Source organism: Ascidiella aspersa, chromosome 3 (genome assembly GCF_963924565.1).
Source record: "Ascidiella aspersa chromosome 3, kaAscAspe10.2, whole genome shotgun sequence".
NCBI lineage: Eukaryota > Metazoa > Chordata > Ascidiacea > Phlebobranchia > Ascidiidae > Ascidiella > Ascidiella aspersa.
In genome coordinates this window covers 32166109-32182996 of record NC_139449.1, presented here as the reverse complement: position 1 = coordinate 32182996, position 16888 = coordinate 32166109, and the positions used below count along the sequence as shown (strand labels likewise).

The 16888-nt window shown below is 39.4% G+C and overlaps 2 protein-coding genes and 1 non-coding gene across 5 annotated transcripts in view; 1 reads left to right on the top strand and 2 right to left on the bottom strand.

Moving 5' to 3' along the window:
* LOC146162510 (3'-5' exoribonuclease HELZ2-like) overlaps nt 1-1861 on the bottom strand; it is a 48562-nt gene extending 46701 nt beyond the window's left edge. For both annotated transcript variants that reach the window (XM_083384015.1, XM_083384016.1), the window contains exons 1-3: nt 1607-1861; nt 1156-1297; nt 545-696 (exon numbers count right to left, since the gene is read on the bottom strand). In XM_083384015.1, coding sequence (XP_083240141.1) covers nt 545-696; nt 1156-1297; nt 1607-1694 — 382 coding nt within the window. In that variant the 5' untranslated portion in view covers nt 1695-1861. The remainder of the gene's footprint in view (nt 1-544; nt 697-1155; nt 1298-1606) is intronic.
* Nucleotides 1862-7460: 5599 nt separating this feature from the next.
* On the top strand, nt 7461-15575 carry LOC146162509 (uncharacterized). 2 transcript variants are annotated; one of them, XM_083384316.1, is made up of 2 exons: nt 7461-10548; nt 11520-15575. In XM_083384316.1, the coding sequence occupies exons 1-2, from the start codon at nt 10179-10181 to the stop codon at nt 12926-12928; spliced, it is 1779 nt and encodes a 592-aa protein (XP_083240442.1). In that variant the 5' UTR covers nt 7461-10178; the 3' UTR covers nt 12929-15575. The 2 variants fall into 2 exon arrangements, with proteins under 2 accessions (XP_083240442.1, XP_083240441.1); XM_083384315.1 differs by having other exon boundaries at nt 11517-15575.
* Nucleotides 15576-16815: 1240 nt separating this feature from the next.
* Trnam-cau (transfer RNA methionine (anticodon CAU)) lies at nt 16816-16888 on the bottom strand. Its single transcript has one exon. It is a non-coding gene; the product is annotated as a tRNA-Met (tRNA).

Here is a 16888-nt window from a genome sequence, read left to right as displayed (position 1 = left end):
GTACATACATAAGTATACGTATTATTTTGAACGTATAACTCTTTATTCCTTGGTTAAAAATGAAGAAAGAGTAATTCGAAGCGTTTAAAATGATATTTTTGATATTCTTATGCTTTTATATTCTTAGTACGTACTTTATCGATGTAGCTTTCGCAACGTTTTAAGGGTCGAAAACGTACTCCTGAACTAATTGCTGTGTTGCTAAATTTATACTGTCATACAGAAGATCCTATATTTATCTGTATTTTTTGGGTTGAATAACAATTAAGTGAAAAACAACGACACAAAGCATGTAACAAAACATCAAAATTAACTGATGATGATACAAGCTGGTTTCGAAACGTCTTTATCAAAAGCAGATACACTCAACTTTTTCGGCTTTAAAAATCGTTATTAAAACATTAAAAAATACGACAATTTTGCTTAGGGTTATAAGTTCACTTTTAATAACAAAAAATGGACAATATGAGTTAATTGTTTCGTCCACGGTAGGAATCGGTCTATCAAATACAAACTGAGTGTAAAGTTTAGACGTGTAAGCCACCTGTGAAAGACCCTTGGATAGATCGGCTAACTTCGGTCCAAGACAGGCGATTTTTCTCAGCATGTGTCCATAACTTCAGTTCCGCCTTGCTATGTGCAAACCGACACGGGTCCCCATTAAGGCAAAGAGACCATTGCATAGGATTGTAACTGCTGCAATTGAAATACGATAATTCAAATAAAGCGTATAGTGAAAAAATAAATTTGACTTTAGAAACAAAGAATATATAGAATATGCTGTTGCTGTCAGGCATGTGTGTGTGTAGGAAAATATAGTAATCTGTTACCGTATAGACGCCGACTTTGATGTCTTTGAAGGGGTGCTTAAAATGTTAGGCTAAATATGACGTCACAAAATGCCCGCTGAAAACATATGTTTATATGCAGCGGTTAAAGAGTTAAAATGTATTTTAAGATATAGAAAATAACTGACTAACTGTCGCAAAATATGTGGGAATAAAACTTTAAAATTTAAATCGTACGCATTAGCAGAAACATATAAGGTATTTCGCATAAAAATTAATCTTTGTTTTAGGGGGGGGGGAAGGTTCCTCTAGGGGTGCCCTATGTACCCCAAGCACCCTAAACTTGGCGTTCGTGTCTGTGACGTACCTGCATAGATTGGTCGTACGTTGATTTGTGAATGGGCGGATTGCACTGTATTGTGTCAGCACAACTTCGTTGGTGCTATCTGTAAGCTCAGATAGGAAAAACAAAGAAGTAGCGTAGTGGCGGAAAGCACATTCTCCTGATGCTGAAAGAAAATGAGTTTTTTTACCATTAAACTGCAACAAAAGGCTTCAAAGGTTGCCTTATTTTTATTTTATTTATCATAGCACGTCGTAAACATATAGAAGCAATATTAATCAAAAAACAGCTCTACTGGTAATTGCAATTCTTTACCAACATTTCGGTAACCTATGCAAGTCGCCTTCGTCAGGGTGAATGACGCCGAACGATCGTACAATAAATGGAAAAACACACAACGGAAAACATGCAAGATAACACGAGCAATAGAAGTCATATCAAAGTCTACAAAAAAGGGAACAGAAACGACACTCACACGTCTCGCAAATAATCGAGGGTTTTAGGTTGTAGCATTTCTGACAGGCCGAAAACAAGCGGGTGTCTTCCAGTAGCTGTAAACTCATGGTTTCATCTTGATCGACTGCAACAGTTCGGCAAATAGCGTTTTCGCAATAAACGCAAAAACAACCTACCACTACAAAACCGAAAACCTCAAGTTATAAAAGTAATACGTTTATCGATAACGATTTGCAAAGCCCAAAAAGTTCTAGTAGATCTACATCAACTTAATTGATTAACCTAAAGGTGGTAAATGTCGATCTACTCGACATTTTTGGCTTTGCAATTCATTATCATGCTACATTACAGATCCGTGCAAAGTGTACCCAAATACGTTAATTGCTTGTTTTAGAATCACTGCCAGCCCAAATACATTCAGTCGTATATATTTTCACTATATTGATAAAATGTTATACTTTTGAAATAACTTCTGCTCATGTAGCCTGCAATACAAATGTGGCATTGCTCTTACATTCGTGACTACGATAACGCTGTAATTAGGTATGAGGTGACTGTGTGAAAGCTTGATTTGTTTGCCAATGCTTGCCGTTTGGCGGATTGTTTACCACTGACGCATAAAGTATGTTGTTTTAACCCGGGTAAATATAACTCGACACAAACTGTACCAAATGGTGACCGATAAAACAGCTATAGTCAGGGTCGGATTTAGGATCATATTTTGGGCGTGCATCAACATTTTTTCACCGCATATCATCAAATTACGACAAAACGAGTCGTCACAAAGTTATATATAAACGCGAAGCCATAACGAACTAACCATAATAAATCACACAGTTCGTTTGGTGCTGACACGCGTTTTCAAGTTTAAGTTGCTCAATCTATCATTTTTGAAGGTGCGATGGGACGCACAACTCTTCATTTACGAAGTTGAGATCAACAAAAAATAATTATTTTATATGCCTTGAGTATATGCGTTGTTAAGTTATTAAGAAATACCAATTACTGTACAACTAACCACAAACGGCCTATAAAGGCAACTTTTTTTGGAACATAGGGCCTGGTCGTCATATATTAAGGGTTTCCGACTAACGAGAATAAAACTAACCCAAATTTAACTGTTGGCAAAATAATAAACACTTGACAAATTACCTTACAAAAACTTGAACTACCGCCTTTGCTAACACGCGAAGAATAACTTTCCCTCCAAACTTTGAGCTTGTTTTTCTTACGACCTTTAGTAGGCAATTAGGCCGGATTACTATGCCACAAAGAGCCAACTGAACTAAAAGTATTTTCCACGTTAGTCAAGCGAAACTGGTCACGTCTGCTTTCAAACCGGCCATATTTACCAACCAAGTTTTGCTTGGCTTGACAAATCGAGTGATTCGCATTGCCTCGGTTGGCTTACGTCGAAGTTTGTTTTAACAGCCGCTGGAGCCCAACTATACCAGGTGAAATTTTATCGATGTAGCTGCGTTTCAAATTGCCGAGACAAACACAAATGTGACCTGCTAGCAAAATGCTGACCGATAACGCTATATTATGCAAACTCAGCTTTAACGCGTTCATTCAAGGCGCTGTGCAAAACAAATGCGAGGTCGCGCTCAGTCAAGCACGACTGTTTTGCAAGTAAGTGAGCGAACAACTTTAGAAGTGACACTCAGCATTTCCAGAAGGGTGAAACTTGCATTTTTTTGGGTGGTTTGAGCGGCTTCTTTGTGATATGGCGTGGTTTGTAGAAAGCAATGATGCATTTTGTGTTTTTTGCAACCATCGTCTATTAGGCAAATTTCCCCTTCAGGGAATATTCTGGTAGTCAGTCTTTATTTGAACTTTCATTAACATAAACCAGGGGGGTAATCCAAGGGGGGGGGGGGGCACGTTGTCTAGCACCGCTCCAAAAAAAATATTGTTTGCCTATGGTAACCAAGTAAACAAAAAAAAAGTAAATAAAAAAAATTTCAAATTTTAAAACAGGGCGTATGTCCTATCTACCCATTGCAGCATCGAAAATAAAAGTTTGGGCAACTTCAAACGATATAAAGGCGTTTTGCGCATATCGATAACATTGTCAAAGCTTTTGCGTTGAAAGTAACACCTGTACAATCTACAGCTTTAACTAAATAAATGAATTAACAGTGTTGTTATAGGTTACTTTTCATTACTTCGCGTTTAGATGTAACTTGTGACGTCACGTTATGACGTAACTTTGTGACGTTATCTCTAAAAAAAATGTCGGTGCCCTACCCAAGCAAAATTCAACCCACAGTAGTACATAACGGATAGCTTCGCTACTGTGTAATTAATTACAGTAGGTGTTTTTTTAGTTTATCTCTTCCGTTGAGGTGTACAGTGCGTCACAGTTTATATCAAATCATTTCCGCCTTGTGATTAATGCCAGATGGCTTTAACACAATTAAGTCGACTTGACGTTAAGTACTGTACGTGGCGCCAAATTGCATCCTTATTAATTTAAATGCTTGATGGATTGTTATGCCAACTTATACCAGTGCAGCAACAAATTGAAATTGGGCCACCCTTAGCACAAATACTAAGCGCATATTTCGAACTCTATACCTAAACCCGAACGTTGACGCATTTTGCAAAAATCGGAAGGACGATGTTCTTGAAACCTATTTGTTATATTGAAAAAAAAAAGTTATATCTATCTTGGTTTGTGTTAATTTTAAGGGAAGGCATTACGCTTTTTTCCGAAAGATTTTTTTGGGGTCCGGGCGCATGTTACGTTATGCTGTATTACGTTTAAACGAAACGATTATTCGGATCGATGCCGATACACGATTTTTAACGCTTGTGCAAGCCGATACCTGATATTTAAAATACCTTGAATATAGTCAAAATTTGATTTAATTGAAAAGAAAATCCAAATGAGTTTACCTACCCACTCCAACAAAACTCTTCAGTTGGGCAACCAAGCAGAACCAGAGCAAATTTAATACGTAATTTCGTCAGTTGGGGCCGTGGTGCAAACTCTACTATGGGGCGCCCGTATTTAGTAAGATTCAATTAGAATAATTTTCTCAGCTGTAGAAGCAGTTTTTTGGTATCGACAATGTTGTCAAAAAATGCAGATAAAATTGTGAAACATTTTTTATTGCAACTACATGGTCAAAAGAGTAATATTTCCAAGGAATAAACATGAAAACTCATTATAGGCACATAAGTTTCATACGTGCAAAAGAGTTTAAACGGGGCTCTTCAAACTGCATCCCGAAAAAAGAGATTATACCTGTTTATTTTAAATTAAAATATGAACAGATTGCCATAGCTTTTATCATATAAAATTTTCCAATAACATCAAGGTATTCGCCCCCTTGCTCTGGGAAAAGGTACAGCGAGCCGACTGAACCGCTGACAGTTACGGCCCTGTTCATAGTTCATGTTGTTGTTTTTGCTCTTTGACATGTCAAGCGGAAGGCAGCTTACTCGACCGATCAACAGTGTACGCAAACAAAATCTTAACGGCGCCGTTTGGCTTACACCACGTTCACACAGTACTTTCACTTTACACTCTCAATGTGACAAACAACGTTTTATTATACACCGATTTTTCGACGAAGTGTATGGTGGTCGAAAAGGGCCTTCTCAACCGCATAAACTTGATCGTTTGATACTTGTGCAACCAGGGCAAAAAATTGCAATAAGTCTAATATAAACATGTTGTTTTGTTTCAGATTTTTCAGCGGTCAGCGGAATCAAGTGGTTTTTAAACCCTTTTTCTTGCGATTTCTTTGGAAAAGGTCTCGCGACGAGACCAGTAATTTTTACTAGTTTTGATTTATTATTTTTGTTTGTAACCCAAATTTTAAATAAATCGCACTTGTTTGTAGTAATAACAACGATTTCGATTTCACATGCGAGTTGTTATTATTATTTGCAAGCATTTATCACCGCAATTGAGTTCGGGCACGAAACAAATCATTGTGCGACGCCCTTGGAAATTAAAACGACGTACCGCAGGGTGTCTTGGTGCACAGTTAAAGACTTTCTGCCGTAGCCAAACCTTAAATGAAATTTGGACTCTAATTAGCAACCGACTTGACTTGGACTTCAGTTAATTTAAAGAGATCTGCATACAACACTGGTATACATTTACAACGTCGTTCAAAACGCATTTGCTACAAGATTGTTAACTACGATTTTCGTCAGAATAAAGCAAAAATATTGAGACCCTGGTAATAATTTTTTTTTCTAGTCCGAAAATTTCCTGACGACATGCCTATACATTTGTTCTGTTGTCTCTTGCTTATGTTGTTCGGCCAGCCACCTTGTTGTCTGACTATCGCTTTATCTAAATCACCTTTATAAAACTGGAATTGGTGGGCGGTGTATGAATAATGTGGCGTTATTAATGTTTTTCAAGGCGTCACAGTTAATCACTTCCGAGCAAATGGTGCCATAACGGTTTAAATCAATTTAATCGTCATTACACATACAGTAGCTGCCTACAGTACGCGGTCAGGTATACTCAGATCTTCAACTTAATCGTTTTCCGTAAATAGTACGGCGCTCACTAAAAGGCCTCAAACAGGTTCATTTTAAACCTTGACAAAACCTTTCCCGTAAATTATGTAACCAACGCTCGGTCAAACCGGTACACCTAAATATACATCAGATGGTTGCGCTGCAATATTCAAGCTGCTTAATGAACAATGTTTGCCCATGTAAACGAAACTCTAGTTCCGCACCAGGGGCGGATCGAGGATTTTTGTTCGGGAAGCCATGACCTTTGCTAGCGTTGACGTCACAAATTTATGTCATGTCGTGACGACGTAAAACAATTTATTTAGAAACACTTGTTTTCGGGCGCACATTAAAGCTGAAAGCAGTTTAATCAGGCAAAGGTGAAAAATATTGTGTTTATTTGGTTTAAATTGGCAAAACGTTTAATTTAAAAAAGTTCATGGGTCCTTACGCACATAAAAGCGATTCGTATATTGCTCGAAATGGCAGCATTTACTGTATAGTTTAATTCACCTAAAATTGTCTTTTATAGACTTCACACGGCGTAGCACATGATATGCATGGCGTGTTTGGACCAGGGCTGCGGAGTCGGTTAAAAACAACCCGAGTCCGACTCCCGAGTCCCGAGTCCGACTCCGGCCAAATGTAAGATTTTGTCGAGTCCCGATTCCAGCTCTGACTCTATAGCCTGTATTTTACCCATTTACGCAACTAAATTAAGGTGGATTTTCTGCAATCCACTCATATTGGTGTCATAATTGATCCACCCGCATTACATGGTTTAAAACTATTTCACCATTTGTTATTACACTTTCACAACTACATTTTGCCGCCTTAACAGTTTTAAAATTTAATACTGCGCATGCGCACGTCGGACTCGGGACTCGGGTAGTTTTACGCGGTCTTACTCGAGTCCCGAGTCCGACTCCGGCAAAACAAACCGACTCCGTCGAGTCCCGAGTCCCGAGTCCGACTCCGCAGCCCTGGTTTGGACTGAATAGATTTCCTTAAAACAGACAAAAACGTAGTAAAAATGTATTAAATTTCGCGCTAACCCTCAAAATTTTGTATTTACAAAGTATAAAAGTTGGCAAAAATATAGTTTGGCCTAATTCCCCCTCCCACCAAATTTTAGATTTTTCGCAGAAGCATGCTTATTTTTTGGTCTTAATCCGATGGTAACCCTGCATATAGCGCATACAACACGCAAGCGATGCAATAGGAGAAAAAACCTTCGACTAAGTTTCCCAAGGCCTTAGGCCATGAGTCATGTGACTAGCGCCACGCAAATTGGACATACGAAGCTCTATGTGACGTCATTGTCTGGCGCGCGATGCCCTAGCATCGAACGAGGTCGACGACACATCGATTTGTTGACACTGCGACATAAGGCACAGGTCGACTGTTTTAGGCTTTGACTGTTGGCTTAAAGTACATGCTGGGAACGTTGGCAGGTGTTTTTTTAACTTGTGTAACTTGCTTGCTGTGTTATAGGGTTTCCAGTTTTAAAGCTTAAGCTTTAATTTCAACAAATTTTAATAAATGTAAGCTTAGGCTTAGTTAAAGACGGACAATGGAAACATCTTAAAGGTTTTTGTTTTTTACTGGTATGATACCATTTGTCCTTATTTTTGCAGTTGTACTGAACTCGGTGTTAGTTCATGGTGTTATATACGGTGCTGATAGACAAGAAGTTAGTCTTCATTTTTTGAGTATTAATGAGTAAAATTAGTTTATGTCTGTCAAAATGGCTTCACCGAAGGCCGCAGAAGTTAGTTTAAACTTTGAATATTAGCTTATACCAATTCACGTTATGCCTGTTTGGTAGGCCGCAAAAATGTTTTTAGTTATTTTTTAGCATGCCAAATTCTGACCAAAAGCTGTGCTTGTGCGTCTATGAAATGCGCAATGGGACAAAGACGGTTACACAGTTTAGTTAGAAAAATGATATGCTGATATCAAACGAAAGTCTATTAAGCGCGTGCTGTTTGAATATCCAGAAACACAGCACCACAGAAGACCAACATGCGTGCGTCAGCCATTTGCAGTAACGAAAGAATAGACGGCGAAGCACACACGCAGACACAAGCATACGCACACACGCACAGTCGCACACCCACTTTGCTGCGTGCAATTGATAACTTACGGAAACAGCTGCTGCTCGTATGCGGTTTGAGTCTATGCAATGGCAATGCTTTGAGTTGGCCTGTTTTATTTTTTCAAAGGGCTGCTGAGTTGTGTAATTTGTTGCGGTATTGGTTGTGCTATAGTTGTCGTTGATAGGTTACGTTGTTGCCTGTTGTTATCCGAAGCAGAACGATTAATAATTTATAAACAGACGGAAAGGTGTTGCTTGGCGCGTAACGTCGTTTGGTCAACAGTGAAGAAATGCAAAGGTTTCAATCAGAATTGTCAATCGGAATTTTTAGTTTAGAACTGTAGGATGAGAGTTTTAGTAAAAGTTGGTGACAGAAAAATTTCTATTCAATAGACGTGTCAAACATGTTGTTCGTTATTGCTTTTACGTTAAAATTTACAGGTTTTACGTTTCAAAATACCTTTAGGCTTAATACTGTAGTTATAGCCTAATTCAGAAGAGGAAGTAACGTTGTTAAACCCTAAATACATTAGTTTCTAGATCATATAGTTATTTATTGCGAGGAAAACGGATAAGTTTCGTTACAATGGTTTAGTGAGGCTTTAAATGTGACAAACTCTTTGATACTGCTGAACCAGTGGTTCTCAACCGGCTTGCCGCGGAACCCTGAGGTGCCATTTCTAATGCTCAAGGGTGCCGAGAGATATTTTGAGAATCATAACTTTTTGTGTAAGATTAGAGTGGAATAAACCCAAAACAATACGTTGTGTAGAGTTGATGCGTGTTGTTCCAGTTCCGTTTATGGTTTGTTGTTTTAGTGAATTTTTACCTTATGAAAAATCGTGCAGGGTTGCCTTAATCAGTTAATTATTATTTTTTATTGCCGCTAGCTATAAACTACTGAGAAAAATTGTGCTAAACTGTATTGAAAGTACAGTTGACTTTGACTGCGTTTCTATTAGTACCGTCTCTCGACGTCACAACCTTGACATCACGTGATATTGATTGCGCCTCGGGCAGTCGGTCTCATGGCCTGTTAAGTAATGTGGAGCAACCAGGCGGCAAGCCCTCGTCTAATTGGATGGTGGCGACCTTAATAACGCGTCTAATATGGCACTTACCCTCTCCTGAGACGTCTTTACATTTTAACCCACCATTTCGAAGTGGAGTGTTTTATGGTGTTCGCGATCAACTTCGGGTAAAAGTTAGAAGTTGATCATTCAGTAGCATGACCTGCAAAGTTTAAATTGTTAGAGCAGTAGTTTTTACAATGGTGTTCACGGACCCATTTTTTAATTTAATTGTTTTGGACGGAGCACATTCCTTTTTAGGTTTTAATAGAAATAAAACAATTGAAAACTTTTGCACCATGCTCAGTTTATAAGTGTACTAATTTAAATGTCTGAGATATTGCCATACCGCGATTTGTCAGATTTTTGTTGATTTGCAATTGGCGGAGGTTCTCCGTTATTTCATTGAGAAAACCGGTGAAAGGGTCGAGATCCACTGATTTAGCGAATTGTGCAGTATCGCCATCTCGTTGTTCTCCAATAACAGCAAAAGGCAAATAAAGTATAGTATTAGTTAAGCCGTAGTTATAAATTGACAAAATGTATTTTGAAGCAGAATACTCCCGACTGAAAAATTCACAAACCGTAAGAAATATTTTTCATCTTGTTACTACCCAACCAGTCCTGGTGGTGATTGATTATATGGTGAGTGGTCGTGTTTCTGTTTAATGTTGGTCACGGTCGTCAATAGCAAATTCATGATATCACTGTTGAATTACCGCATCTGCAAATTGATTCGCAAAACTTGCGTTATTAAGTGGTTGCAATTGACCTAGAGCGAAATTATTTCTATTTTCACGTTTCTAGTGAGAGATTCGTAGTGCGGAACGGCCAAAAATCTCAATTCCCTAACAAATCTTAACCAACCCAAATCTTCGCAGAAATGTTAGGATGCCAGGTTCTCTTCCAATTTTAAAAACTTTTAAACTGGAGAAATGCTGCAAGACGCGCAACAGCGTCTCCCATCTGGAGGCTTCACCTCGTGGAATTCAAACGAACAGGTTAACCAGCAGGTAAAAGACATGAAGGACCAGACAGCCTACCTGGCCGCTTACAGGTCGGTTCTCAAGCAAGCCTTGCAGCAAGTTCACACGCTAAAGGGTCAAGTGTCGGACGATACCGCCGCCAAGACCTTTGGCGAAATGTCGATGCAGACGAATGGGAGTGAATTTACTTCTGAAGGCGGCGACTTGAAACAATCGACTCAATCTAAGATAGTAAAAGAAGATTCGTGTGGTCATCACCGGTCTACGAGTCCCGAAAGCAGCCTCGGCGACAGTAGCGGCTTTCGTGAACATATTATTGGTTAGTTGTATATTTAAAACAGGTTCCTCTGGCAATATATATTATTAGCCAGAGGAACCTGTTTTAAATATACTATGCCTGGTAGCAACAGCATATTTATTGGTTAGTTGCTTCAATGCATTGACATAACCGATTTTTTGGCCGTTTTATAGCTTTTAACGTTGGGGCGACTCAATTTCATTAGGATTTTACTGTCATGCGAATCGGATTCCTGTTAAATGAACTTGGTTTAAAACGAGTTAGTCATTCCGCCAGTTTACCGAATCGTAATGTTTTATACTTGCCCTCAAATAAACACAGTATAAGCACTAGGATAAAATAGAAAGGCAATTAAATGTTCCGCTCGTTATTAGGTTACTTTTCCGTAATTGTTTCGAAATTAGTTACCTATAAGGAATTAAGAATAAGATTTTTCGATTTTTCAAATGCTTGATTTCCAGGTTAGGAATTGGCTGCATTACATGGCTTGCAGTGGCTGAAACTTAGTAATTCCGATTGGATATTTATAAGACATTACATCTGCACTAGGCTGTTTTCTTCCTTTTCAAGCAGCACTTAGTTCGCACAATGACATCTATTCCCAAAAATCCTATGCTTGATAAACTCCCGCACTCCAACTACGTCCCTGACAAAATGCCTCCTCAACTAACTGATGTTTTACAAACTTGGCCAATTTGTGCCTTTAAATTTCGGAAAAAATATAACTTTAAAACCTTAAACAACTCGCACTCGGACGAAATAAAAAACATACATTCAAGTACACAAAATACCTTTTTAAAGCTTAACCAATTCCCACTCGAACCAACGAAAATATGAAATGGTTTACATCCCTGAGAGAATCGCACTTCCAACTAACTTTAACTTTAAACCCTTGAACAATTAGGACTGAACCACAAAATATACTTTCAAGTATACAAAATATAAGGTATTAAAATTCATACATGTGACCAATCTCCGCTTTGCATTAGCAGACGAGTCAACCAACCATCAACAACAACATGAACAACGGCAATATACTGAAGCTGTGGTCGCCGACGCTGCTGAGAAGCTCGGGCGACTGAAAGCTCTCGTGATCGCGAGGAATCGGAGGTTGGGGGAGCTGAGGATGCGCCTCCAGCAGAGCAACGCTCTCCTCCAGAGACGCGAGAGCAAGCTGGAGGAGAAGCTGAGAGAAGAGTCCAGTCTCAAGATGGAGAAGGAGGATCTACTCAAGAAGACTGAGGAGTTAAGAGCGGATGCGCGCCGATCTGGGGAGGAACTGAGAGCTGCGCGGGTGGGAGTAAAGAGTAGGGAAAAGGAGAACCTAGCTCTTAGGAGAGAGCTGGATTCCGCCCGTCGGGAAGCGGAATCGTTAAGGAGGTGGGGAGCCGAAAGTGAAGACCGGGCCAGGTTCTACCAGGAGCGAATGGCTCAGGAAAGGGAACGCTCGGCCAGGGCTCACCACGAATGCCTTGGTCTTCGCCGCGCACTAGATCAGATGCGGCAGGATGCTGAACGCTTCAGGCGCAACGAAACTGCTTATAACGCAAACCGCGCAGATTCCTCTACTCGGGGACCGCGTTCGGTCGATTTGGGGTCCCAAAACGCGCAAAGAGGCCCCAGGCAGTGGGGCCACGGCCCCGGGACGCTGCCCAAGGGGAGTCCCCGCTTCCCTGGCTGCCAGCACCTGTCCCCCATTCAAGAGGACGGCGAGGAAGGCAGGCAGCAACAACAGATTCCTGTTACTGACCGAACGTCTGAACACAACGCCTTGTTGACTGTTGTCGATGTTAAGGACTCACAGCTTCAGGTAAGTGACGAAAGCGTCGACCAGAGCGAACCTGACTCCAGTCGGCAGGAAACAAGCGCCTATCCGTACCTGGTCGTAGCCTCGCGGAGAAATGTGGCGCGAAACTTGAGCGAGGAATTTGACGCCGATCGATCCGAGAAAGATTCAGCTCCAAAGGAGGTTTCTTTGTCAAGCAAGACCGAACGAGTCGAGCAACCTGTCAGTCACATGTTCCTAGCCCCACCCTCGCCGACCCCGAGTAACCTCAGCGCGCCGTCTGACGTCACAAGCGCCACCTATCACTCGTCTGACGTCACCAGCTCTGACGTCGGTTCCCTAAAGGGCTCTAAACCAAGAGACTCGAGCCGCAAAAGGAAGTCCAAGTCCTCCAAGCACCTGCGATACTGCGGACACAAGATTGACGTCACCGATTTCACGATGGAGCGGTTTCGCGAAATCTTGTGGTCGAGCTGCGACGCCGAGCACAGCGCCGACCAGTTCCTCGAGTTTCTCGCCTCGCACGCTCAACGCCTCCAAGCGGACGAGCGCTGGCGAGACAGGCATACGCTAGGGAGCGCTCAAGATTGGTTGAGCCTGAGAGGTTGCTACTGAGAAAGGCGCAGTTTTATTAGAATCCACAAAGCAAGTCGCCGGTGCGGATTAAACTTTTCTTACCACTAGGGATGTTCAAAGTAGAATACCAAAGTATTCTAGAATAATAGGTTTCGAATCTAGAATAACGAATCCAGAATAGCGAATCCTAGTATATTTTTATTAAATTATTTAACCTCGATTTTGTTTGGGGAATGGATTAATCTTTTTCTACCCTACAGGGCCAACATTTACAGCAATAAATCGCCCAAAATATTTGCTAACATGTGTACATTATAATAAAAAAATGTTTTACATTCTTAACAACTGTCATTTGAAGCAGTTGTGTGAACTGTAATACATGTCCACTGTGCAGGTTGTTGCCAAAACTTATATTTTTGCCAATAGTGAGTACAATGCAACACTGCACACAGAACTCTTTAGAAATTCGGTACAGTTTTTAAAAGCATTGTTGGGCCTTAGTGCTTCTTTTTTGACGAATTGATCTGTTATGCAGTCAAATAATGCACTGCAAAGAATACAAAGTTACTATTGACATAACGAATACTTGACAATTTACGCTGTGCATAACTGCATAACCTCGCTGAATATTGGCCTAAAGTTGACCTTAAGTAACCCTATAGCGCATTTTCTCGATGGCCAGCACGTGTTACTTTTGCAACTTAACGCATTTAGGGAAATTGCGAACTCCGCTCCTGACATTACACGTTAGTCGCTCGCCCAATAACGCTTGATTGACACTTAATTATTAAACGAACGTTATCGCCAGACGCGAAGTAATTGGTCGCCCGAAAAAACGCTGACACTGCACTAACGGGTTACATTTAAAGCAAGCACTATAAAATGGTCGCCGCAGCGACATGCCAACTTACCGCACGCGTTTGTACAATTAGGCGCAACAATCGGCGGTAAAACATTAAATTATATCGGTTCCAATTACCCGAAATAAACGGCAGAATTGGATTCGAATCCCATCTGGATTCGAATCCAAGGATTCGATATTCTACTTTGAGCATCCCTACTTACCACAGACTGCAAATAGAGAACAGCCACTTACGTATGGCCAAAAATCTGTTTAAATTACTTGCGTTGGCAGTAAAGCGGATGATTTGAATAGTTTCTCGCCGATTATGGCAATATATCATTTTCAAAGCTAGATTTGGCTGGTATTTTAACTTGATTATAGTCACTTCTTTTTCCTAACGCGGTTAACAGGTTTGCAGTTTAATAACAAATGAGACACAGCGATACGAAACGTTATGTTACGTTGGTAAATATGCAACTCTTGCTATTTAAAACTTCGTATTTTCTAAAGATGACTGAATTCCGAGGTGTAACATAAATATGTGCAGTTTACTGTTGATATAAGGTTTACTTTTGCATTGGATCCAAATAGCAAACGTGTCTGGTGCCAATTTACAACGTGCCTATAATACTGTAGTTTCATGTTTTGATTTACAACTGATTAGTTGGCTGTTTGTACGAATTTGTTTACGAAATAAGCGCTTTTGTTAGTTTTTACTGCACACCTATAATGCGGATTATGCTTTTCTCCGCGGTTTGTTCATTTTTATGGTTTTAAATAACTTTTTTGCTATTTTGTGAAGTCGTATAGCCAAAATCATTGCTTAATTTAAAAATTCAAGTAAGACATAGGCGCGAAAACCATTTCCAAAAAATCATTCATTTTAGATGTACTTCTTGTGATAAAACCGTAAAAATTAAAACATTGACAACTGATTGTAATACTAAAAAGCGGATTTTGATATTTTGAATATGCTTCCAGAATACACCCCTTATAAACCATTAACGTCCAGCCTATATGTCGTCCACATTTTTGCCAGATACCAAAGAGCGCTGCTAAAAAGTACTTGTTTTGTTGATTTGGGTAATGGGTGAAATAGTGAACTGACTATCATGCAACATTGTTTTGTGTTAAAGCGCTATTTTGGTGACGTTTCTGAAAGTGAAAATATTTTATCGGTATGCTATTCTGCAGTGCAATGCTCGTTTGATAATTTGTTACTGTGCATTGCGTTTTTCTAGTGTTTCTGATGCTTAGCAATATTTCCTTGTAACAAATCGCCGCATGTTTCACTGTTAGAATCCAACATCAAAAAAACTTGCCGCTTTAAAGACATGTAACTTCAAACACATGAACCTTTGGAGTAAAATACAATTCTAAACAGGGTGGTCCAATGTAGCCACCACCACCCACAATATTATATCTATATTGTACGCGGGCCACACACATTGGGCTGCAGTTCTAAAAAATTGTTTTCAGACTAATTGGTAGTTAAACAAGATATTTTATCCATAAACGAACAAGCCGTACACTATTGATATTTTTGGAAATCATTAAATGACACAATGATGTCGCTGGCCACATTTGGCTCGCGAGCCTGGGTTTGGACCACCCTGGTCTAATATATGCTGCTATTTTTTTGCTTCATTTTGTGCAAAGAGTTTCATTGGCTGTCGCAGTAAACGTATATTTTATCACCTAATATGACACAGAGCTTCATCCACCCACGCGAATAGATAAAAAGTTCCGCTTAACATTAACTAATGTTATTTCAATGTGCAATTTTGCTGACTGAAGATCTGTACTACGTTTCGAATCGTGCAAAATATAATTTCAAATTCGTCTGTTTTGCTTTCGATTTTCATTAATTAAACCAATCCGGTTTAACCAACTTCACTTCAAATTTTTTTTATTTTTTACAAAATTTGTAAATATCGTATATCCAATATACGAAATTAAGACAGATTTACAGAGACAGATTTAACCACACTTTATGTGAGCAGACAAGATATTTCATAAAGTGTATTAGCAGGGTGTATTTATAAAGTGTATTAGCAGGGCATTACGTTTCTATTTCTTGTTTTACTTCAGTTAAAAAGAGGCCTTAAATAGCAACGTTTTCTGGTCAAATACGAACTATATGATACCATGTACATCTTGTATTGGTTATATGTCTCTAAAAATTTCTTACACTCCCCACAAAATTGCCAACTACAAATTCCTTAACCATCACTACATTATGCGATATTGACGTACAACGATAGCCTAACTTCGGTATAGCTTATAGCCTGTGACAGTGCGTCCTAAACAGTAGTTTAGTTGGAAGTGCACTTTGGCTAAGTTTTTAAATCTTGGTTGGGGCAAATAGAAGCTAAACCACTTTTTTCAAATAACTAATTATACATTTTTTAGATTTAAATCCTTATGTGTTTATTGTTCTTAGACCAATGGCAAATTTTCAGCGTTTTAGGAATTCTAGATCTAGAACTATGAAACACCATTTTAAGACTGTCAATCGCATATCGGATCGGTACATCACAAAGCATAACGATATGTATTGTGCTGTCAGCAAGAGTTTCAAAGGAGTGTATGTCATTATTGTTTCAAGAGATGTTTCCTTGCTGAAGTGTAGGTTATATAATCTCTTTGCTTGGCCTACTTTTTCGACATCTAGCAGTAGATTCTAGTGGTGTATTACGGTCTTTGATCAATGCAAATGTGTTCAATGTGGCTTCATAGTTTGAGTCAATTCCTAATACCAAAAGCACTGTGAGTGTTGAAACCGTATTTGCTCTACGATTTAAAATATGAACTTGGTTTCTGTGTTAATTATTTTGCCGTGCAGCCACTTTACACCTAATTGTGGACTCTAGATTAATAAAGTTGGGTGGCTAACTAAAAATACTTTGATGAAAGAGGTCGAAACGTAAGATATGTGAAAAAAAGTGGTTAACTAATTAGTGACCATGTCAACATCGCAACAAGTAATAGAGAAGACAAATATTCAGATTTTTTTCAAGTATTTACTACAAACAAAAATATCGTTGATTTGTAAAGCACAAAAAACGATAAAGCAAAAGAGTGCCCCGAGTGAGGATCGAACTCACGACCTTGAGATTATGAGACTCACGCGCTGCCTACTGCGCCATCGAGGC